Raw genomic sequence first — 23,876 nt, 5'->3', positions numbered from 1 at the left:
TTGGAGCGAGACTGAGCCTGGTGGGCATCACGCGTACCCTCCTGCCCGCCCACTTCCAGCCTCTCAGCCCTTCCAGATGTGGCTGTCGTGGAAGGGAGGAAGCTGCCAAACGCAGCCTTTGTTGTTATTGTTGTTGTTGTGTCCTGGGTGGGCATCCCAAACCAGCAGCCCTGATTTTACCTCTCCTACCCAGATTGTGGGGGCCGCTGGGGGGGCAGAGCCAGTGTGAACAGGTACCGCTGCTTCGGGGTGGGAGTGAAGTGGGAGGCAGGCCTGGGAGGAAGCGGAATGAAGCCCTGGTGTCAGCAGAGCAGTGTGCTCTCCTGGGGCTAGATCCTCCCTCTTCTGGTGGGGTGATAAGACTCCAGCACAAGTTATGTGACTCAGATTTGGGGATGGAGGATGGAGGGCCCCAGGCCAGGGGCATCATGGGAGGAGACTCGTGCTAGTTTGGAAAGGATGCTTGAGTAATAAGATTGAGAAATGTACAGAGTGACCCCCGTCCCAGTCATGGAGTTCTTCAGGAGATGGAAACTTCTAGGCAGAGGCTTCCTTTCTGGCGTGTGTGTGTGTGTGTGTGTGTGTGTGTGTGTGTGTGTGTGTGTGTGTGTGTGTGTGTGTGCATGTGCACATGTGTATGCGTTTGCTGGTACTGGGGCTTGAACTTGGGGGCCTGGGCACTGTCCCTTCACTTTAGCACTCAAGGCTGATGTTCTACTACTTGAGCCACAGTTCCACTTTTGGCTTTTTTTCCGGTTATCTGAAGATATGAGTCTCCTGGACTTTCCTGCCCAGGCTGGTTTTGAACCTTGCTCCTCAGCTCAGCCTCCTGAGTAGCCAGGGTTACAGGTGTGAGCCATGGGTTCCTGGCCCTTTCTCACCTTTGCAGCAGACTCTGAGCAAAGCCATGGATCCTCGCTTTCTGAAGTGCTCGCACGCACACAAACACAATCTGACAAGCTGCTACAGGTACTCAAGGAGCACCCTCAAACCTGAGACCCCGTGGGGGGTTGTCAGCCACAGTTTGAACTCAGCATTTGGCCACCTGGGCTCCAGGAAGCCCATCCCCCTCCACCAAGTAACTTGGGGTCCTCAGCCTCTCTGGGCACCCTCAGCCTGTGCCGGGCGTCCTTGTCCTGGGCTCCCAGCCATCTCCACATCTGGACGAGACTGCCCACGCCTCCTCCAGCCTGGTTGGCTCCCCGGCACGGCCAGAGCAGGGAGGGCTGGCCGGCCGGCTGGGCACACACACAGTTAATCCTCGGCGTCTGCTGTTTGGGTAATTTGCGCTGGGAGCATTCTAGGCTCCGGGCAGCTCACATCTGGCTGGGGTTTGCTTGCTCCTTGTGTGTTTGTCCCGCTTTCTTCCTCTCTTCCTTGACTTTTGAGAAGGCACGTTTCCGCTTCTGGCCAAAGAGACCTTGGAGCTAGCCGGGGAGATAAAGGTGCTGCTGCATTCACATCCGGCCCTCCCCGCGCTCAGCCTCTTCCCCAGGGGACTTTTTTCCTCTCTCTCTCTCTCTCTCTCTCTTCTTGGACAAGTCTGTGCTTTCCTGCCGACCTGGCCCGGAGGAGGTTTAGCTGCTGGAGATGCGCTAAGAGACGGAGAGAGACGGGAAAGATTCAGCCGAACCGGCTCAGCTGCAAGGAGGTAGGTGACCCAGCCGTGGGGGCCGGGGCTGCACCCCAGCTCCAGCCCGCTCCTGTCTCCGTGGCTCCAGCTTGCTGCCAGCACGGGACTAAGCAGACACCTTCTTGGTGGACAAGGTACCAGGTGGGAGGGGCTGGGTTGGCAGCTGTGGCAAAGAGACAGAGGTGAGAAGTTTTAGTGGGCGGCGGGTGCACGGATGCCGGCTGACCCCCCCCCCCCCACCAGTCACCGGGACTTGGCTCCCTCTGACTGGGAGGGAGGCAGGCTCTTCTGCAGAACTCACAGCCCGTCCGTCCCCCGCCGTGTTGATCTTGCCACACTCTCCTACGGAAGCGAAAGGCATACGTGTGTACTCATCCGTACCTCTGGAAGCGTCTCTCTCCCACCCCGCATGACCCCACACCCATCTGCTACCTAGGCCGATCTCGGGCTGTCTGTGCCCACTTGGGCCTTGGCACAGGATGGGAGGGTGGACTTTGCCTGGCATCCCACTGTCTGTGTGTCCCGGACGGTACCCAGATGGGCTGGGTAGGAACAGTCTCTCCCCCCCCAACTGTGAAACCGCCATAGGCTGAGAGGAACCCCAGGGTGGGCTGGGGCTGCAATCTTAAACCTCCCCCAGCCTCCGCACAGCCCTCCACGTATCTCCAGTGGCATAGGTGTGGTCCCCACCTATTAGCCTGCACCCCACCTTGCTAACCCCTGCAGCCCACCCGGGCTGCTCCCAGCCTCCTCTCTCCTCCAGCTTTAGTCTCCTTCCCGACCTTGTTTATTTATTTACTTTGGTGCCAGTAGTGGGTCTTGGACTCAGGTTCTAGACGCTCTCCCTTAGTTTTTTCAGTTCAAGACTAGCGCTCTAGCACTTGAGCCACAGCTCTACTTCCGCTTTTTGCTGGTTAACTCGAGATAAGAGTCTCACGGATTTTCCTGTTTGGGCTGGCTTTTGACCCTGATCCTCAGATCTCAGCCTCCTCAGTAGCTAGGATTACAGGCAAGAGTCCCTGGTATTTGGCTAAGCTTTATTTACTCTTGCAGTGGCCCTGCCGCTGCCTTGTCTGCCTCTCTCAGTGTATAGGGGTGGGGAGACCATGGGGCATACTTTTTGGAGCTTTGAAAATGAGAAATGTCTTGAGAAACAACTTCCTGGATCCCTGGGGAGCGTGTGACGTCCTGAGAGACAGGCCCCGCTCTGCTTTTAATAGTGCAGAAAGTACACACTTCCCGGCAGGCTGTGCAGCACACGTGCATGGCCACTAACACACACTAGACTGTGACGTGTGCTGCGGGGAGGGGCGGCGTGTCCTCCGGCACGCCTGCTCAGAGTCCTGCTCACCGGGGAGAGCTGGGAGGCTGGGGGCTTCTCCGCCGCCGCTCGTCCAACAGGAGAGGGGCCTGGCGAGCACCCAGCCCAGGCAGTGGCAAGAAGCAGCAGAATGAAGCATGTGTTTGTTGATCTTCCATCATCCATCCAGGAGTCTCTGGCCCATGGGAAGCTCAGAGGGGCTCATGGTTTGCCCCGTGCCCCAGAGGCAGTGGGGTAGGGGACCCTAGATCCTCTTCATCTGATCTGCGGATCTAGTCTTCATCCCCTCACGTTGATGCTGGGAACTCTCCATGCAGTCTAGGGAATCTGCTCCAGTTTCCAAAAGAGAAGGCTGGGCAGGAAGGACAGTAGGTTTGCTTTCCAGGGGCACTGGCTGCTTTCTCTCTCTCTCTGTCTCTCTGTCTCTGTCTCTCTCTGTCTCTGTCTCTCTGTCTCTGTCTCTGTCTGTCTGTCTCTCTCTCTTTCTCTCCCTCTCTCCCCTCCTGCTGTCTTGAGTTCCCTGCTACCTGCCAAGGGAGGTGCTCCTGGCAGTCCTGGGAGAGAAATGTGGCCTTGGGTCCAGGTTCAGGACACAGCTGCCCACCAGTGAGAGATGTCCTCCTGAGCAGGATCCAAGGAAGCCCCCACGCCGTCCCGGATATAAGCTTCCTGCTCAGGGTGACCAGCACGGCATTCATTTTTCTTTATTTCTTTTTTGGAACATGCCCCTTTCTGCTGTTCTTTCTTATGCCCCTCCCCCAGCCCTAATTAGCATGACTCACAAACCAAATATTCTGGCATTGAACGTCACCCATCAAAACAAAGATGAAAAGAACTTCGTGGAAACAGTCGTGCCGCAGGCGTCCTCACTGGACACCAGCTGAGCATCTGCGTCTTGTCCTCAGGGGTCAGGCGCTTCGGTGGGTCCCAGTTCCTGGGGTCAGGGCTAGAGGGGGCTGCTGGCTTAGGAGAGAATGGGGTCACAGCATGAGGCCAGACAGGCAGGAAGAAGATGTTCTGGTAGTCTTAGTTTCTGTCCGGTAGCGGACTCTGCCTGACAAGTCAGGAGAAACTGACAGCCCAGAGACATTCGAGCTGGGTGGCGGCTACCGAGAGAGCTGTTGTTATTTTTTCCTGTTTTACACACCATAAATGTCAAGTCACACAGGGCCGTTCCTAGACCCTGCCACCTCCCTGTCCCCTTCACATGACGCAAGGAATGTTCTGGCTACACCAGAGAGAAGTTTGTCAAAGGAGCATGAGCTGCAGTGTGTTTCCTTCCATACCCCCGGCTGCCTGGGAAGACCACCTCACGGCCTAGCCTCCAGGTCCTGTCCCTCACCTTGGCCTTGGCCCCGGCCCAGCCCTGCCTCTGGCCCTGGCCCTAGCAGCTTCTGTCCTGAGCTTAACCACAGGACGTGCAGACAGACCTGCACTATCAGTGCCCTTTCCCCTCCCAAGCCTGGGAGTAAAATGCTGAACTTCTGCCCAGTAAAACTCTGGGCCCATTCCTGGGGGAGCGGCAGGCCCTGTGAGGGGCAGGGCCCATTCCTGGGGGAGTGGCAGGTCCTGTGGGGGGCGGGGCCCATTCCTGGGGGAGTGGCAGGCCCTGTGAGGGGTGGGGCCCATTCCTGGGGGAGTGGCAAGTCCTGTAGGGGGCTGGGGCCCATTCCTGGGGGAGTGGCAGGTCCTGTGAGGGGCGGGGCCCATTCCTGGGGGAGTGGCAGGTCCTGTGAGGGGTGGGGCCCATTCCTGGGGGAGTGGCAAGTCAAGTCCTGTAGGGGGGTGGGGTCCATTCCTGGGGGAGCGGCAAGTCCTGTAGGGGGGTGGGGTCCATTCCTGGGGGAGTGGCAGGCCCTGTGAGGGGCGGGGCCCATTCCTGGGGGAGTGGCAGGTCCTGTGGGGGGGTGGGGTCCATTCCTGGGGGAGTGGCAAGTCCTGTAGGGGGGTGGGGCCCATTCCTGGGGTAGTGGCAGGTCCTGTGAGGGGTGGGGCCCATTCCTGGGGGAGTGGCAGGCCCTGTGAGGGGCGGGGCCCATTCCTGGGGGAGTGGCAAGTCCCGTAGGGGGGTGGGGCCCATTCCTGGGGGAGTGGCAGGCCCTGTGAGGGGCGGGGCCCATTCCTGGGGGAGTGGCAAGTCCTGTGAGGGGCGGGGCCCATTCCTGGGGGAGTGGCAAGTCCCGTAGGGGGGTGGGGTCCATTCCTGGGGGAGTGGCAAGTCCTGTAGGGGGGTGGGGCCCATTCCTGGGGGAGTGGCAGGTCCTGTGGGGGGCGGGCCCATTCCTGGGGGAGTGGCAGGTCCTGTAGGGGGGTGGGGTCCATTCCTGGGGGAGTGGCAGGTCCTGTAGGGGGGTGGGGTCCATTCCTGGGGGAGTGGCAGGCCCTGTGAGGGGCGGGGCCCATTCCTGGGGGAGTGGCAGGTCCTGTGGGGGGGTGGGGTCCATTCCTGGGGGAGTGGCAAGTCCTGTAGGGGGCTGGGGCCCATTCCTGGGGGAGTGGCAGGTCCTGTGGGGGGCGGGCCCATTCCTGGGGGAGTGGCAGACCCTTGAGGGGAGTGGGGCCCATTCCTGGAGGAGTGGCAGGTCCTGTGAGGGGCGGGGCCCATTCCTGGGGGAGTGGCAGGCCCTGTGAGGGGGGTGGGTCCATTCCTGGGGGAGTGGCAGGCCCTGTGAGGGGGGTGGGGTCCATTCCTGGGGGAGTGGCAGGCCCTGTGAGGGGGGTGGGTCCATTCCTGGGGGAGTGGCAGGCCCTGTGAGGGGCGGGGCCCATTCCTGGGGGAGTGGCAGGTCCTGTAGGGGGGTGGGGTCCATTCCTGGGGGAGTGGCAGGTGCTGTGAGGGGGTGGAGCCTCACAGGGAGAAGTGACAGGCCCTGTGAGGGAGCAGGGTCCATTCCTGGGGGGTGGCAGGCCTTTTGAGGGGCGGGGCCTCACGGGGGCAGGGCGGGGCATCGAGGGGCGGGGCCTCACGGGGGCAGGGCGGGGCATCGAGGGGCGGGGCCTCACGGGGGCAGGGCGGGGCATCGAGGGGCGGGGCCTCACTGCGGGAGTAACTGGTCCTTGAGGGCCTAGGCACTCACAGGGGAGGGGCAGGTCCTGTGGGTGGGGCCTCACAGGGCGTGGCAGGCCATGGGGCGGGGCCTTACAGGGAGTGGCAGGTCCATGAGTGGGGCGTGGCCTCACGGGGGAGGTGGCAGGTCCGGGGCTCGGCCTTACCGGGCAGTGGCAGGTCCGTGAGCAGGGCGGGGCCTCGCGGGGCGGGGCCTCACGGGGCGGGGCCTCACAGGGCGGGGCAGGTCCGGGGCCGGCCTTACCTGCAGTGGCAGGTCCGTGCGCAGGGCGGGGCCTCGCAGGGGTGGGGCCTCGCGGGGCGGGGCCTCGCGGGGCGGGGCAGGTCCGGGGCCGGCCTTACCAGGCAGTGGCAGGTCCGTGCACAGGGCGGGGCCTCGCAGGGGTGGGGCCTCGCGGGGCGGGGCCTCGCGGGGCGGGGCCTCGCGGGGCGGGGCCTCGCGGGCGGGGCAGGTCCTTTGGAGCGCAGGCACTCACCCGGGCCAGGTGGGCCCCGAGAGCCGGGCGGCTCTGGCCCAGGTCTGGTCTGTGTGTGGCTACTCCGGCAGGAGAAGCTCTCAGAGCCATGGCGACCCTCACTCTGCCCGTTAGCCAGGGCGGAGTTCCAGGGCCGCGGGGTCGTGCGGGCGAGGGTCCCTGGCCCGCCCCTGCGGCCAGCGCGCCCCGCAGCCCCGCCTCGGGCACCCTTCCCTGCGTGGAGTGGGGCAGCCGCGGGCTGGGCCCGCTGGGCCCCGTGTCTGGCCATCTTCCTGCACCCGGGAGAAGTTTCCTTTGAAGGGAGGCGGGGGTCCAGGCCAGGCCTGCGAAAGAGCCGGGCAGGGCAGAGGAGGCCAAGTTCTTGGTGCCCGGGGCTGGGTCAGACGTGCTGGGGCCACAGCCAAAGCCACATATGGTGGCAAACCACACGTCCTCCACCCTGGGGCTGCACTCCACCCCTGGCAGTGGGGCATCTGGTGACCAGCCACCGCTGGGCGGCCCTGGGGGCTGGGAGGGGCGGCCCTGGCCGAGGGGCGCCTGGGTGGGTGAGGCTGGTACTGGGCCTGAGCCTCTGGCCCACAGGTCTCGGGGTTGGTCTCAGAGCGTGGATGCTGGGCAGAGTTCTGAGAGTAAAAGGGAGGATCAGCTGGGCTTGGGGCGGCAGAGAGGTTCGGGAGCTTCTGGGTCTCCGGCCTGGGCCCGGTGAGGCTCCACGCTGAGGAGCTCCCGGTCCTCTAGTCCTCTGATTCTTACCTGGTAAAGGCACTGGACGGAGGCTGCCAGGCAGGTTGGAAGAAGGTGAGGGCCCAAAGTCCACCCTTCACCCAGCTGTCGTGTGCTCTGCTTCCATATGTCCCTGCCCAGTGGCCCCTCTAGTGGTATCCAGTCATGACTGACTTCCAGTCTCCAGAGGCATGGACAGACAGGCCCCTCTCCTTCTATCTATACCCACATGTCTTCTGCCATTCGTTCTGGCTGGCAGGATGCCAGCTTGGTCCTGGTCCTGGTTCCAGTCGCAGCAAGGATGTGAAGATTACTCTGTTTCCCAGCCCACACAAACGGTTGAGCTCTAGGGATGGGTGTTAAAGTACTAACAGGTGGAGCTGGGTGTGGTGGCTGACACCTGTAATCCCAGCTACTCAGGAAGTATCCAGAGGATCCAGAGGATCACAGAGGATTACAGAGGATCCTCTGTGATCCAGAGGATCACAGTTCGATGCCAGCTGGGGCAATAAGTCAGCAAGACCCCATCTCCAACCAACAAGCTGGACACAGTGATACACACCTGCCTGCGAAGCTGTGACCCCAGCTGCACGTGAGGCTGTAAATAGAGGATCATGGTCCATTTTTTTTTTATCTGAAGAATAAATAAGGCAAAAGAGGGCTGGAAGCATGGGCTCAAGAGATAGAGTGCCTGCCTAGTGAGTTTGAGCCTCTGAGTTCTGAGTTCAAACCCCAGTGTTGGAAAAAGAAGGGAAGGAAGGAAGGAAGGAAGGAGGGAGGGAGGGAGGGAGAGGGAGAGGGAGGGAGGGAGGGAGGGGAGAGAGAGAGAGAGAGAGAGAGAGAGAGAGAGAGAGAGAGAGAGAGAGAGAGAGAGAGAGAGAAAACACACCAGGTACTGTAATCCTAGCTACTCAGCAGGTTGAGATCTGAGGATTATAGTTCGAAGCTAACTTGGGCAGAAAAGTTCCTGAGACTCTTACCTTCCATTAAACTAGCAAAAAAGCCAGAGGCATGGCTTAAGTGGTAGAGCATCAGCCTTGAGTGTAAAAGCTAAGTGAGAAAGTGCAAAGTCCTGAGTTCAAACCTTAGTACCAGCACCAAAAGAAGAAGGAGGATGAGGAAGGAGAAGGAGAAAGAGGGGAAGGAAGAAGGAGCAAGGAGCAAGGAGGAAGGAGGAAGGAGGAAGGAAGGAGGAGGAGGAGGAAAAGAGGAAGAGGAATAGGAGGAGGAAGAGGAGGAGGAGGAGGAGGGAGGGAGGGAGAAAGGGAGGAGGAGGAAAAGAAGGAGGAGGAGGAGGAGAAGGTTACAGGATGGCACCACTGCAGAGATCTTAGCCCTTTCCATCTGCGAAGAGGGTCCAGGCCACCCAGCACCCAGCACCCAGCATTGTGCCTGGAGGGCAGGTGGTGCTTTGCAATGCTTTGCTTCTGAATGAATGGACTAGAGGCCAACAGGCAGACATCTCCCTGAGAGCCAGGCAGTAGTCAGCTATAAATAAGCCAGCCAATCAGGGGGCTCCCCAAACCTGAGCCCAGCAGCTTCCTGTGGGTAGGGGGCACTCTCATTCTCTCTCTTTCTCTCTCTCTCTCTCTCTCTCTCTCTCTCTCTCTCTCACTCTCCCCCCCTTCTCTCTCCCTCTCCCTCTCCCCCTCTGTCTCTCTGTCTCTCTCCTTCCCTCCCTCTCTTCTGGTGCTGGGATTTGAACTCAGTACCTGGGTGCTGTCCCTGAGGTCTTGTTGCTCGAGGCTGGTGCTCTGTCTCTTGTGCCACAGCTTTTTGGTGGTTAACTGGAGACAAGAGTCTTAAGGACTTTTCTGCCCGGGGTTGTTTTTGAACTGTGATCCTCAGTGACTAGGATCATAGCCCCAGCCCGGCTGCCTCTTGTTCAGGCCATGGCCCAGACTGCCACAGATGTCAGTAAATGCTTGTTGAGTGAATGAGTGGAAGAATACGAGGCTTCGGTGCTCGCTGGCTTGCATCCCACATGGGGCCCCGTGAGCCACAAATCTGCCACGGCACCACCACCCCGCCCCCTCTATCTACTTTTTTATGCACAGTCAAGTTCCCTGGAATCGATCAAATGCTCCCTGGGTCCCCAGGGTGGGGCGCATCTGTCATTTTCTAAGTGGAAAATAATGTGTACTTACTGTGAAAAAAATTACGAGACTCTTAGAAAGAGAGAGAGAGAGGGAAAAAAAACAGCCTATAGAAGCCCAAATAAGAAAACAGGAAGCAGCCATGTTTCCATTACTCAGGGTGGTGCCGCCAGCAGCCAGGTAGGCGGCCTTCGGGGGCTTCCATGCGTGTGTGTGTGTGTGTGTGTGTGTGTGTGTGTGTGTGTGTGTGTGCACAAGTGTGAATCTGTACACGCTTGTGGGGAGGGGTACGAGTCTGCAGCATGCATTTCTCTCTGTCATATCCACAGAGGGTGCTGCTTGGTGCTGCTAGATGAGTCTGGCCTCCTCCCTCCCTCCTTCTTCTCTCCTCCCTCCTCTGCCTCCTTCCCTCCCTCCCTCCCTCCTTCCTCTTTCCTCCCTCCCTCCTTCCTCCTTCCTCTCTCCTCCCTCCTCCTCCCTCTTTCCTTCTCTTCCTTCCCTCTCCCTCCCTTCTTCTTTCTCTTCCTCCCTCCCTCCTTCCTCTCTCCTCCCTCCTTCCTCTCTCCTCCCTCCCCCTCCCTTTTTCCTTCTCTTCCTCCTTCCCTCTGTCCCTCCTTCCTTCTCTTCCTCCCTCCTTTCTCTCTCCTCCCTCCCCCTTCCTCTTTCCCTCCCTTCCTCCCTCCCTCCCTCCCGGTGAGTTCACCCTCATCAACCACCTTGCTTTCGGCCTCCATTGTGTGGGTGCTGTCCCGTTCATCTCCTGGGACAGTAGTCTTGGAGGGCCTCCCGTTTGCAGCTGTGGCTAAGGAGGTCTGGGGTTGGACTCTTGGAAGCAGGAGGCTTCCTAGCGTGGAGAGGAAGAGCGCTTGGGGTGTAGCTCCAGGCCACCCCTGAGACTCAGCGCTCTGCTGGCCTTGGTGGTGTTCCCTGGGACTCTGTCAGGGACCTGCTCTTGAGGGCTTGGTGGCTCCTGTGGGAATGGCTGAGAGGTGAGGAGGCTCTCGAGGTCTCATGCCTGTAATCCCAGCTGCTTGGGAGGTAGGAGAGATGGGAGATGGGAGGGAGAGGGTGCTGCTTCAAGGCCAGGCCCGGGCAAAAAGCACAAGACTCTATCTGAAGAATAATGAAGGCAAGGAAGGCCCCGAGTCTCGAACTCTAGTACTTACAAAAACATTTCTTAGATGCTGGAGACACAGGCACGTGGGACCCGGCTGCCACCTTCCCAGAGCTCAGGGTTCCTGGGACAGAATGGGGCTGCCAGTGACGGGGGGTGGGTGTCATCAGGAGACGCATCCAGACAAGGGCAGATTTCAGCGTGATGAGTGGCAGGTGTGTCGAGAGGACAGTAAGGTGGAGACAGGCTCCATCCACACGGGCAGAGACCTCAGGGTTTAACCGCTTCTTTATTATCACAGACACCCCCAAAACCAAGGGGGGAGCTGGAGGGGTGACCGCAGAGAGGGGAGGAGATGGGGCGAGGAGGGGCGCGGGTGGATTAGATGTGTCGGGGGCCTGACCTAGGCCCCTGGGGATGCAGGTGTCTTTTGTGGAGCTCCAGCTGCAGGAGGAGCGGTGAGGAGGGCAGAGCCGGCGGGGGGGGAGGGGGCGCGTGTGAGTCTCCTGGCAGAGCAGAGAGTCAGTGCCCTGCAATCTGGAGACACAGCACAGAGTAGCACCAGCGGGGAGTCCTCCGGCCAGGGAAGAAAGGTCCCCTCAGCCCCGCTGCCCACCACTGGTCCCATGGGAGCGTGAAATGTGGCTCCCGTGGCTCACAGAAGGTTTTATTGTGTCTCGTCTCAGTGGATCGAACCATCCTTGTGTGCTGGGTGTTTTGGAGGGTGCAGGCTTGTGGCCTCTTGCCAGTTAGGGCTGGGGTGGGATTGGGGTGTTAGTTGCTGGAACCTGGCGGGCAGGCAGGCAGGGTTTGGGGTGAGAGGGGTCGAGGCAAGGACTCAGTCCAGGAAAGCCGCTGTCTTCGTGGGGGAGATCAAGAATCTGCCAGTCAAGATCCACCAGGGACCAGCAGCCCCTGGGTCTGTATGTGCGGTGACCACTGACCATAGTCCCCACACTGGGGGTGGTGGAAGCAGGGAGATCTTGAGTTCAAGGCCAACCTGGACTACAGAGTGTGACCTGCCTCAAAACCAAACAAAACGAAAAGAAAGGAGGGGGAGAAGGAGGAGAAAGGAGGAAGAGGAGGAGGAGGAGGAGGAGGAAGAGGAGGAGGAGGAGGAGGAGGAAGAGGAGGAGGAGGAGGAGGAGGAGGAGGAGGAGGAGGAGGAAGAGGAGGAGGAGGAGGAGGAGGAGACCAGCAGTCCAGCCTTGGTGTAGATGAAGTCGCAGCCCACAGTGAAGACCATCAGGTGTTTCTGAGCACTCAGAGTTGAGTTGGGTGCCACCAGCTGGCTCCTCAGGGGTCTGGACTGGAGCAGGTGGCAGCAGGGCCGTTGGCTGTGGGGTGAATCACACTCCTGACCTGGGATCCACTAGGTGTGGTTGAGTTCTCGGTGCTGGGAACCGTCTCAGGATGTCCAGGCCTGGGGCCACAACGCAAGAGCTGTGTTTGTGCTGCCTGTGCCTGGCTGGGCGGGGCAGCGGAGAATTTCTAGTTCTTTCCTCCCTGGGTCTTGATGGGGTGGCCCCCAGGGTGCTGGCACTGCTGGTACGGGAGGGGTGAGGGGAGTGCCACCTGGCACGAGTCCCCCCCTGCCCCCCCCTGCCCAGCAGCCGTCTGCCTGCCCCGGGCTTTCCAGCTGGGAGGTGATGTGAGGATAGGAAATCTTTGTTCTCTCGGGAGCCGATCACAGTACTGTGGGCTGGTCTGGGCCGGTCAGGTGCCCCCAGCGCCTGATGCCTGGCAGACACATGGCCGGCCTTGGCTGAGTTCCTGCCGCAGTGAGTCTCTCCTGGCTTCCTCTCTCCAGGAAGAGGCAGGACCTACCACTAGAAGTTGCTCTGACTCCTGTCACGACGTTAGTTTGGGGAGCGGGTAACTAGGGCCGTGAATGGCTTTGGGGGGGAGAAAGCACAGAGGCAGGTAATTTTGACTTCCTCAGGAAATTCTCATGGCCACCAGGGTTAGGGGCTCCTCAATGTAGTTCCTCTCCCTTGGACCCCAGAATCCAAATCCTGCAGTCACTGGGGGCTCTCAGCTCCTCAGTGGAACAATTCCACTTGGCATGGAAGGAGAGGGCAAGCAGACGGGTCCTCTGAGATGGTTGCGGCAAAGGTGGAGGGAGGATGGCCGTGAGCAAGAACATTGGCTTTGGTCAAGGAGCTGAGCCAGGCGGGGACACTGGATCCTTGACCTGAGCCTCCAAGCGTGGGATGCAGTCTTCGCTCGTGCCAACGCTCCCTTGGCACAGGCGTATAAACTCTGGGGATGGTGTCCAGGCCCCAGAAGAAGCCAGACAAGAGGGTTTGCCTTGGGTGGGCTGAGGCTGGAGAACACAGGGCCCCCTGGAAAGCATCGGATGCCAGTGAACAGTAGGGAGGAGACTTGACCTTCCCGGGTTATTAAGGAGGGCTGGTGGGGGGGGAGCGGGGGTAGATGAGCCGGATGCACGGGAGGAAGGAGTCTAAATGACTCCCAGATTTCTGGCCCGCTGCTTATTCATGGCTCCTACTTCCTCCCCCTCCAACTTCTCATTAATCTAGAACAGAGCTGTCCCACAGAACTTGACGCAACACTGCCATGTTCTTCCCAATATGGCGGCCACCAGCTGCCATGGAGTGGGCCCAACCTTGAAATGTGACTGGTGGAAGGAAGGGATCGAACGTGGTATTTTCATATATTATTTGTTTGTGCTCGGAGTAGAGCCCCAGCCCCCCAGGCATGCTAAGCAAGGGCTCTACCCCTGGAATTTTATTCTATCCTATTCGAGTGGATTTCACGTTCACACATGGCTAATGGCCACTGCACCGGAGAGTCCAGATTGAGCGTGCTCCCTGCCCTCCCCCCTCCCCCCCCCCCACCCCGCTCCCGCTGATGTAACATTTACCATTCAGCTATAATGGAGTACTTGTCTGTTTCCTTCTCAGGACTGTAATCTTGTTGAGGTCAGGAATACATTTAATTTATGGTTGGATCACTTGCTCCCAAGCTCTCATACAATGTCAGGCAAATCACAGGCGTTTGGCAAGCCAGGCCTGCTCGGTTACCACCTGAGAGAGCAGCTCTGACTTGCCTTCCAAGACTCCTTTCAGCTTGGGGCGATTACAGGTTTCTGCCTCTCAGAACAGCTGCTCACCCGATGAGGATTAAAGACAAAACAATGTTTACAAAATGCTCTTGTCAAACAGCCCTGGGCTGGGTGGGGCTCAAGGACCAAACCCACACAGGCAGCCCAGAGCTCGGGAGTCCCCGGGCAGCGGGCAGCCACGCTGAGGACGGCGGTCAGGAGCCACGGGACCCATTTTATGTGTAAGGAGGACTCGGTTGCACGTGGCCTCCTGGAAGGCTCCACCGCAGGTTCACGTGGGGTCTGTCTGAGGGAGCTACCGGCACAGACGTGCCTCTGATTTCCCGTCCTCCTCTAGGTCTCGTAAGGTACTTGGTTTCTCCTTTGTGTGTGTGTGTGTGTGTGTGTGTGTGTGTGTATGTGTGTGTGTGTGTGTCCTGGGGCTTGAACTCAGGGTCTGGGCACTTTCCCTAAACTTGTTTTGTTAGTGTTCTATCACTTTGGGCCACAGCTCCATTTCCATCCCCCTTCTGAAAAGGGAGCCTTCTTGCTGGGGCCAAGCCAAGGTGAAGGCAGAGAGGGAGGACTGAGGAGGGGGGCAGAAGGGGAGGACTGAGGAGGGGACTGAGGGAGTTGGTGGTGGGAGAAATGAGAAGAGTTTCCAGAACATCCCGCTCATATGGGGTTTGAGAAAGGCAAGAAAGGCCTTGAGTCTTGTGGCACTGCTCTGATGTCAGTGCAGCCCAGACTCAGGAGCATGTGGTCCAGAATCAGCAGGGCCACTGACTGACCAGCTCTGGCTGTCCTGAGCCGCCACCCTGGACTTGACCTGGTGTGGTTGTCCTGAGCCGCCGCCCCGGACGTGTCTGTGCTGTGTGGAGCACATTTCTCGTTCCTCTCATGGCTCACTATCGGGTGGAAGACTTGGTTTTGCTGGAAATTGCGAATGGCGATCTGCAGCCGAGCTTGGTTTGTATTGGGAAACACCGATCTTACCCCAGTGTGGCAAAAATGAACCAAATGCCACGATGCCAACCTTGCAGTAGGACTTAGTAGAATGGAGCTAAGGATGGGGATGAATAGGTCAGGGCGCCGGTGGCTCACGCCTATCCTCCTAGCTACTCAGGAGGCTGAGACCTGAGGACCGAGGTTCAAAGCCAGGCAGGGCAGGTAAGTCCAATTAATCAGCAAAAAACCAGAAGTAAAGGTGTGGCTCAAGTGGGAGAACACCAGCCCTGAGTGTAAAAGCTAAGGGACAGCATCTGGTCCCTGAGTTCAAGCCCCGGTGCTAACACACAGGTGCGCAGGCACATATGCGTGCACACACACACACACACACACACACACACACACACACACACAATGGTGATGAAGAGGGAAAGTTTTCAGTCTTGGCCTTCCCTGGCACACAGAGCAGGTGATGGGGTGAGCCTGCACCAGCTCGCCCTCATCCTGAGCCGGGCCCTGCCTGTCTTCTGCCTGTCACCCCCGTCACTGAAGTGCCCGCTCTCACCAGGCTGGGGCTGGGTCCTGGGCCCATCCACCTTTCATGACCTAGGTGTGCTAGGTCTGTTTTGTCAGGCTGGGTAGGCATGAGCCCTCAGGACCGCTGCTTCCGTGGACACCCTGCACTGTCCCTCTGCTGGGGACGGTTCTCCCCCGGGCGGACACTGGGCAAGTCTACAGTTTTGTATTGTCACCAATGTGTGTGTGTCCTAACTGACACAGTGGGCAGAGCTCACGGCACTGCTGGAGATCCCCAGTGCACAGGACAGTGCCCAACAAGGAAGGATTTGGCTCCAAATACCAACACTGCTAAGGCCAAAACTCCATGGGGTTTTGCTGGTACTTTCCACTATATTTGCATTTATCAAAAGGCATGTATATTGTTTCAAATTCAGAAAAAAAAAACCAAAACCAGAAGCCAGTGTAAGCCAGGTGTGGTGGAAGACGCCTGGAATCGCAGCACTTGGGAGGCCGAGGTTTGTACCCGCCAAGGGACAGCACCCAGGCCCTCCCGAGCGCAAGCCCCCGTACAAATCTGAGGATATCCTGATTACCTAGTGGTTTTGAGGCTGGCCTGAGTTGCCTAGAAAGACCCTTTCTTGAAAAGAAAACTAAAGCAGCTGTGCGCAGTGACTCACACCTGTCATCGTAGCTACTCTGGAGGCAGAGATGAGGAGGATTCAGGTTTATGGCCAACATGGACGAGACAGTTAGCAGAACCCATCTCAACACACAAGTGGGCTTGGTGGCTCCTGCCTGTCATCCTACCTATGGAGAAGGCGCAAGGAGGAGGCCTGGGTCTAGGTAAAGGTGTGGTTCGGGTAGAGCACCTGCCCAGCGGGCGTGAGGCCGTACGCACAAATCCTTGAACCACCTACAGGAGAAAAGAAAAGAAAAAACCAAAAAAAAAAAAAACAAGTTTAAAGAAAACTTCCTTTTTTAAACTGATGCAAGCTTAACACATACAAGGAAAACAAAAAGAATAATTAACAAGGCACCAAGGGGAAAAAAAGACAAAGCAAAACCCCAAACAGGAAATACCGAAATAGAGAAATAAACAGATTTCAAGAACTGGACTTGACAAATATTTGTTGAGCAGCACCGCGGGCCAGGCGGCTGAGGGATGCGGGGCCGGTCAAGGCTGGACGAGGGGACAGACATCCAGACAGGAAGGCGGCCGCACCGCCTGGCTGGGAGCAATCTCAAAGCCAAGCAAAAGTCTCTATGGTCTGGGACGACGGGAAAATCAAAGTCTGGGAGAGCTCGGGGGCCGGGGGGGGGACTTGAGGTGCTGCAGGCTGGCTGGCTGGGGAGGCAGGAAGTGTGGTCACCTGAGGTCAGCCCGGCGGAGTTGAAGGGCAGCTGCCCCTCTGAGACAGTCCTAGCTAACTTCCCGAACCTTTGCTCTCTCAGGCACAAGCGGCTGTTTAATAGTGAATGGCTGTTGTCTCCTTAAAGGACTCCCCGGGGTGCACGTGGGGTTAGCTCGCCTGAGAGGCGCTCAAGGTTGAGTCTACTCGTGCCCAGCCCTAACCCCTGGGGTGGGCGTAAGGACTCACACACACCGTGTGTGGTGTCGCAGGGCAGTGCTGGGCACCATGTTCCACCCTTCTACAGCATCTTAGCAGAAGAGAGGAGGACAAAGGTGCTCCTGGCGGAGGAGGAGGAGGAGGAGGAGGAGGAGGAGGAGGAGGAGGAGGAGGAGGAGGAGGAGGAGGAGGAGGAGGAGGAGGAGGAGGAGGAGGAGGAGAAGGAGGAGGGATGCAGGCCAGGGGATGGGAGCCAGGAGCTGGAGTGGCAAGAAGCTGGTGTGAAAATGGTAGCCAGCAGCCCAGGCATGAGTTGGAAATGGAGAAAGGTCCTGGTCTTGATTGGCTGAGTCGGGATCTGCACACTGGCGGCAATCTGCCCGGGTGTGTACAGCCGTGTTTGAGAAACAGGGTGCGTGGTATAGCCAAAGAGCCTGAGAGCCCCTTTCAGGATGGATGGATGGTTTGAGTACATGCTTGTAAACACACACACACACACACACACACACACACACACACATGCATGCATGCATGTTGTTTGAGCTTCTAAAGCAAGTAGGGAGGTGCCATGCATACCAAAGTGTGTGCCAGAGATGGAGGGGGGCGGGGTGGGGTGGGGCAGAGGATGGCCAGCTCCCTCTCGTTCCTCTCACATCTGACTCCGCAGGAGGACTGAGCTCCTGCCCCTGGCCTCCAGGAGGACTGAGCTCCTGCTCCTTGTGGGCCTGGGCCCAGGCCTCTTCTTCCCCACACACACAGAGGAAAAGCCATGTCTGAGCATCCTGGTCAGGGCCAGGGCCTTGTTCCTCACAGGGGACAAAGCCCCTGGGTGAGGACTGCAGGGAAAGAGGTGGCGGCTTCCTCCAAGGAGAGGAAGGCCGCATTAATCTAACAACTAGAGAAATCAGACAGAGGGTTTGACTTGTCCTCAAACAGGGGGGCTGGTGCCACGGGGTGGGGTCTTCTGAGGGTCAGACTTCACCTTTGGGTTGTATTTAGGAAGGTGAGAAGCGCATTCCGGGGAGGGTTTCCCCAGCCGGACAGGTACGTGCGGGCACAGCGGCTCCAGCTGCAGACGGGCAGGCCTCCTGTGTCCCCAGATGAACTGGGGGAGATGCTCTTAAGACTGAAAGCAAAGGGATGCTGTGCCGAGCTCAAGTCCAAGTGCCGCCCCAACAGGCTTCTGGGGAATCCCCAAGAATACGTTTCTAGGATGGTCTTCATGCTGGAGGGGGAAGGTCTGTCCCAAGCTTGTTCCTAAAGCACCAACCAGTGGGAGTCAAGGGCTTGCTTGAGCGAGCTATGACCTTCCCCGAATTAAATGCTAGAGAGCCCCACGAAGCGCCCCCTGGTGACAGAAAGCAGCTTTCGGCCTTCGTGTGTGTACACACACACACACACACACACAGAGGCAAAAGAAGTGGACTGTGAGTGCTCAAGATTCATCTGGGATTGTGTTCGCTGCTGGTCAGGGGCCCAGGGGCTGTGCACGCTGCTTCCTGCATGTCTGGTCAGGGGCCCAGTGGCTGTGCACGCTGCTTCCTGCGTGTCTGGCCCGGTGGAGAAGGGCTGTGCTCCGTGGTGTGCAATGGGCCGAGGCTCCAGTGTGGGCATGGGCGTGCATGTGAGTGTGTGTGTGTGTGTGTATGTGTAGACATGTCTGTATGTGAATGCATACCTGTGCACAGTCGTGTGAGGGCAGGTGCACGTGTGACCGCGTGTGTGTGTGCACACGTGTGTGTGCAGCGTCAGTGTGGCCGAGCACTTCCTGGTGGCATGGGCGGTGCGCTGTTTCTCTTGCTGCTGCTTTGTGACCGGTTCTCTCCTCGTGTGTGTCTCCCCCCAGGGCCCAGGGGGAAGATGGGCTCTTCTGGATGGAGACGGGTGCTGAGATGCTGCTTGCTGCTGGCCTTTGCCTGGGGCCCGGTCTTCAGCCATGTGCCACGTGACCAGCAGGAGCCGCAGGAGCTGCAGGGGACCCAAGAGCCACTGGCCATGCCGGACCACTCTAAGAGGTGAGGGGCGCTGATGCCCGGTGCCCAGGAGCTCCGGCCCTGGCCAGGTTAAGACTAGGGTATATAGTACTACAAAGCATGGGGTTTCGGGGAGAGCCAAAGGGCAGGCCCAATACCAGGGAGCCGTCCCTGGGGAGACTGGTTCTGAAGGAAGGCAGGACCTTTCGGTGACTTGGGATTCGTGTCTGATCCTGACCAAGCCCATCCTAACCCCGCTGGAGAGCACGTCTGCTAGTGGTGTTTTGTTTTTGTTTTTGTTGGTCATGAGGCTTGAACTCTGGGCCTGGGCGCTGTCCCTCAGCTCTTCAGTTCAAGGCGAGCACTCTACCACTTGAGCCACACACTTCCGGTTTTCTGGTGGTTCATCGGAGATAAGAATCTAATGGACTTTTCCTGCCCAGGCTGGCTTTGAACCGTGATCCTCAGATCTCAGCCTCCTGAGTAGCTAGGATGACAGGTGTGAAACACCGGTGCCCAGCTTCTCTCTTGTTTTTAATGTAACAAACATGAACCGATCAAGTGCCTGCTGTCAGTCAGACACCCCTTAGGCACCAAGGAAGCAGTAGAATGACATCCGTTAGCCCCCTGGCTGTAAGGAAACAGACACATGCAGCCAGGCAGGCTCTGCACATAGTAGGGGTGCTGGGGTCACAGAAGAGGGAGGTGTGAGATCTAGGAAGGCTAACCGGCAGCATGAATTGTGTTTCAGAGAGTACCTGGGGATCTTCCAGGTGCAGGAGAAGAAGGCAGTCAGAATGCTTGTGTGCATCTCGGGGAGCAGGGCAGGCCGGGAGGGGGGGGTCAACGCTGAGGTCCCCCTCAGCAGGGAATGTGGAGTCACAGGGAGGTTTGCATTCTGTGGAGTTCTAGAAGGAGTGCTGGAGGGAAGTGTGAGGAAGGATGGAGGATCATGGGAGACATAAATCTAGGAGCATGGTCCAAACAGCACTGGTTTGTTAGAGACCATGAGGGCCTGGGGTCCAGTCCTGGGGGCACCTTGGGGCAGGGGCTCGCTCCTTGGGACCCAGTGGGTGTGGACGTAAGACCAGTGCTGAGGCAGAAGGCTCCATGAGCCTCTTGGGGATGATACTGGAAATGTTTGGAAAGAGAAGGTCCCAGCTGGGCGCCGATGGCACACACCTGTCGTCCTAGCTACTCAAGAGGCTGAGATCTGAGGATCACAGTTCAAAGCCAGCCCAGGCAGGAAAGTCCATGAGATTCTGATATCCAATTAACCAGCAAAAAAAGCTAGAAGTGAAGGTGTGGTTCAAGTGGTAGAGTGCCAACCTTGAATGAAAAAGCTAAGGGACAATCCCCTAGTCCATGAGTTCAAGCCCCAGTACCAGCACACACGCACGCACGCACGCACATACGTACACACACACACACACACACTACACAGACACAGACACAGACACAGACACAGACACACACACACACACACACACACACACACACACACACACACACACAGAAGGCTCTGGGGCTTCAATTTTGGACATCTGTGGGTCCCCTGAATGCTGAACTAGAGATTGCTGGTGTGAAGTTCGATGTTGAAGGTCTGTAGCTCAGGAAATGGATAAACTCAGGGTATGTTGACTCGAGCCTGGATGGTCCGGGATTAAGGGGGGCTCTGCTGCTACTCTAGGCAGGTTTGTAGCGCAGCACAAGCGGCAAGCTCGCGGCATCATGCAATGCTGTCCAGCGCCCCAAGGTGGCAGCATGGAGCCGTCACCGTGCCCCTGCTAGGAGCTTCACAAATGGGCCAGGGGAGCACATGGCTTCCCCTCTGGGGAAGCCCGCAGGGAATGATGGCCTGCATCTCGGAGCAAACCTGTCCTGCGGGCTCAGGTTTTTGCTGCCTTTTCCATTTGCACTATAATGGAAGAGGTGAGATCTTTCTGCAGTTTGGTTCAGGACCCCCCCCCCCCCCCCGCCCGGGGCATGGCAAGGTGGGTACCCCAGGCCCACAAGACTCACGGGCAGCAGGTGAGAGGTGAGTCCCGGGCCCTGAGGGTGTGTGGCTTTTACTCTGACGTTTCAATTTCCTCAGAGCGGAAGAAAATGATGAAAAATACAGTTCCAGGCAGGGCGAGGAGCCCCCCGCCTCCCGGTGCTACCGCTGCTGTGACCCCGGGACCCCCGTGTACCAGGCCATCCCCGCACCCCAGATCAACATCACAATCCTGAAAGGTCAGCGGGTGCAGAGACAGGACGGAACTTGAGGGGACAGGAGTCCGGCCCAGCTGCCATCTGGGGGAGTGGCTGGGGGGGGGAGTAAGAAGCTCCCATCTTGAAGCTGTGACCCATTTCCAGGAGAAGAGGTTGGCAGGGAGGAGCCCACGGGAACAAGAGCAGGAGGGGTGCCTCAGGCCGCAGGTCTGGGTTCTCTGAGTTCTTTGCTGGGTGGCTTGGTCTCTCTAGCCCGCTTTCTGTCTTGTACAGCCCTGGGAGGAAGTTTGTACCCTGGACCCTGAGCTGAGCCCCAGACATCTGTAGCCCATTTGCTTGGAGAGAGCCTGGGCCTGGCCATGCAGCCTGTTGCTTGTGGACAAACCCATATGTTCCTTCATCCTTGCCAGGCTTTCCAGAAGGGGGAGAGAGAGAGAGAGAGAGAGCAAGAGAAAAAAAAAGTATTGCTCCTGGATGGAAATAGATCAACCCTGGAAATGGAGTCTACTAGCTTGACTGATGGCAGACTCCTAATCCACCAGGGCTCAGGTTGAGATCACGTCAGAGCCATGACGTCCAACCAGGGCAACACCCAGGCAGTGTTTCTGTCCCTTGTAGGAGAGAAGGGCGACCGGGGAGATAGAGGACTCCAAGGGAAGTATGGCAAGACTGGCTCTGCGGGCGCCAGGGGCCATGCGGGCCCCAAGGGGCAGAAGGGCTCGATGGGGTCTCCTGGTGACCGGTGCAAGAACCACTACGCGGCCTTCTCGGTGGGCCGGAAGAAGCCACTGCACAGCAACGACTACTACCAGACGGTGGTCTTCGACACGGAGTTCGTGAACCTCTACAGCCATTTCAACATGTTCACCGGCAAGTTCTACTGCTACGTGCCTGGCATCTACTTCTTCAGCCTCAACGTGCACACGTGGAACCAGAAAGAGACGTATCTGCACATCATGAGGAACGCGGAGGAGATGGTGATTCTGTACGCGCAGGTGAGCGACCGCAGCATCATGCAGAGCCAGAGCCTGATGCTGGAGCTGCGGGAGCAGGACGAGGTGTGGGTGCGACTCTTCAAGGGTGAGCGGGACAACGCCATCTTCAGCGACGAGTTTGACACCTACATCACCTTCAGTGGCTACCTGGTCAAGCCGGCCGCCGAGCCTTAGTGGATGCCCCGCCCCGCCCCGCCCCGCCCCATCCTGGGATTCTCACCGGGGGGGGGATTGCTGTGCCCTGCAGATCCTGAGTGTCTGCACCAGGCTGGCTTAGCAACTCTCTGCCCAGCCCTGGCTCTCTCAGCCTTTGCATCCCTAGCTTTGGCATTCTATTCTGCAAGACGCCCCTGGCTGGTGAGAAGCCAAAAGGGCTGTGTGACCCCGGGTCACACGGGGTCTGGTTGGGAGCGAGCTGAGGATGGATGAAGTCATCGGGGCGGGCTGGCCTGTGAGAAGCTCCCGGCCGCTCCAGCTCCAGCTCCAGCTCCCTTCTGTGTACATAGCCTTAAGCGACCCTGCAGCACCTCCTGTAGCAGCCAGGGCTTTGCCGAAGGAACTGCCCAGCTCTCCATCTTGGAAGCAATTGAGCAACTGCTGAAGGCTCCAAGGGAGAAAAGTAAACCACCGAGGAAAAACAGAAAACGAGTTGTTCTTTTTGCTTTTCCAGTCAGCGGTCCTGGGGAGAGGTGCGGAGACCCTGCATGGGAGCCAGGAGGAAGGGAAACTCCTGGGCCAGGGAGGGGCTGCGGGGTCCAGAAAATTCCTCTGGCTTTCCGGGGTGGGCTTACCTCCGTGGCCTTTCTCAAGGTGACGTGGGTCTTCCTGAGTGCAGCCATGAGGAGGCTAGGGCTGGGCCAAGAGTCAGCTCCCCAGCCAGGCACTGGTGGCTCACGCCTGTCATCCTAGCTACTGAGGAGGCTGAGATCTGAGGATCACGGTTCAAAGCCAGCCCGGGCAGGAAAGTCCGTGAGACTCTTATCTCCAAGGAACCAACAGAAAACCGGAAGTGGCGCTGTGGCTCAAGCGGTAGGTCGCTCGCCATGAGCTGAAGAGCTGAGGGACAGCGCCCAGGCCCAGAGTTCAAGCCCCACGACTGACCCCCCCCCAAAAAAAAATAGCTCCCCAGAGGGATCGTCTGGCCCTCTGCAGCTGGCTCCTGGCTGGCAGACACGGCCTGCTCACCGCGGTGCCTGGGGACCTGTGGGTGGAGGGGCCTCACAGGCTCCCAGACCCCTAGCTGTATCCACAAGCAGCAAAGCCCGTGGGGCCTGCAGGCTCCGCCCCCTCTCTCCAGGCCACCCTGAGGCGCCACGCGCGCGATCGCCAGGCCTGCCCCGTGGCTCAGGCCTCGTTCCTCCTCCCCAGCTGGCCGGCCATGGAGGGCCCTGGGTGTTTGCTTTTGCTCCTATCAAAGCACCTCACACTGCGCCCAGTCCTGTCTCTTCCCTGCTCTGCACCTCGGCATCTGCCACATTCATTTGTAGCCAGGCGGGTGGAATCGTCCAGATGGAAGGGGCCCTCACCTGGTCTCGTGGCCAGCAGCCTTTGGCAGCTTGGGAGGGACTGTCTCTGGACCCCGGAGCAGGGAAGAGCTACGAGGGCTTGGAGAGCATCCCTCCGCCCCTGTCTGTTCCTAGGGCGGGAGATAGGTGTCCAACCGCTTGGCTCAGAGTCGCCTGAGTGGGCAGTGACTGTCAGAGGCTGTCCTGGGACCGCTGGGGCCGGGCTGGCGCATCCACGGATGCCCTGTGCACAGTAGCTGACAGTGCTACCCTGTCCCGCGCCAAGTGGGCGCTCAGGGTCACGCTCGCTACCAGCTTTGGTCGCCTAAGCCCCCCACCGGGGGTTTCCTTTGCTCAGCCTGGTGACCGAGCCTTCCTTCTTCCGGGGGCCCGGATGCCCGGTGCGGGGTCCACATGTGTCCCCTTGAAGGATTCTGCCGGCCGCATGCTCCAAGCGGCGTGTCCGGGGTCTGCTGCGGGCCTGCGGGCCTGTCTGTGCCTCGCTGCGGGCACGCGGCGGGCGGGGCTTGCCTGGCTCTCCCGTACCCCACCGCCCTTTCCAGGAAACATTAAACCTGGCATCTGTGCTTGAGCGTCCGGCCTCTTCTGTTTGCTCGTTGAATCCAGTCCCCCTTTTCAACCCTGGGATGGGCCAGG

General features: G+C 58.9%; 1 protein-coding gene across 4 annotated transcripts; it reads left to right on the top strand.

Annotated features, from left to right (window-relative positions):
* The first annotated feature begins 1,224 nt into the window (after positions 1 to 1,224).
* Positions 1,225 to 23,776, top strand: C1qtnf1 (C1q and TNF related 1). Of its 4 annotated transcripts, XM_069992849.1 has the most exons (5): positions 1,225 to 1,279; positions 1,543 to 1,651; positions 18,379 to 18,547; positions 20,601 to 20,740; positions 21,338 to 23,776. In XM_069992849.1, exons 3-5 carry the CDS (start codon positions 18,393 to 18,395, stop codon positions 21,886 to 21,888), a joined length of 846 nt encoding a protein of 281 aa, XP_069848950.1. In that variant the 5' UTR covers positions 1,225 to 1,279; positions 1,543 to 1,651; positions 18,379 to 18,392; the 3' UTR covers positions 21,889 to 23,776. The 4 variants fall into 4 exon arrangements, with proteins under 4 accessions (XP_069848950.1, XP_069848949.1, XP_069848952.1 ...); XM_069992848.1 differs by lacking the exon at positions 1,225 to 1,279 and having other exon boundaries at positions 1,290 to 1,651; XM_069992851.1 differs by lacking the exons at positions 1,225 to 1,279; positions 1,543 to 1,651 and adding an exon at positions 9,479 to 9,496.
* The last annotated feature ends 100 nt before the right edge of the window (positions 23,777 to 23,876 follow it).

The sequence above is a fragment of the Dipodomys merriami genome, unplaced genomic scaffold (genome assembly GCF_024711535.1).
Source record: "Dipodomys merriami isolate MVZ:Mamm:240054 unplaced genomic scaffold, mDipMer1.0.p SCAF_42, whole genome shotgun sequence".
Lineage (NCBI taxonomy): Eukaryota > Metazoa > Chordata > Mammalia > Rodentia > Heteromyidae > Dipodomys > Dipodomys merriami.
Note: the sequence above shows the minus strand (reverse complement) of the source record. Positions and strands in the feature narration are given on the sequence as shown.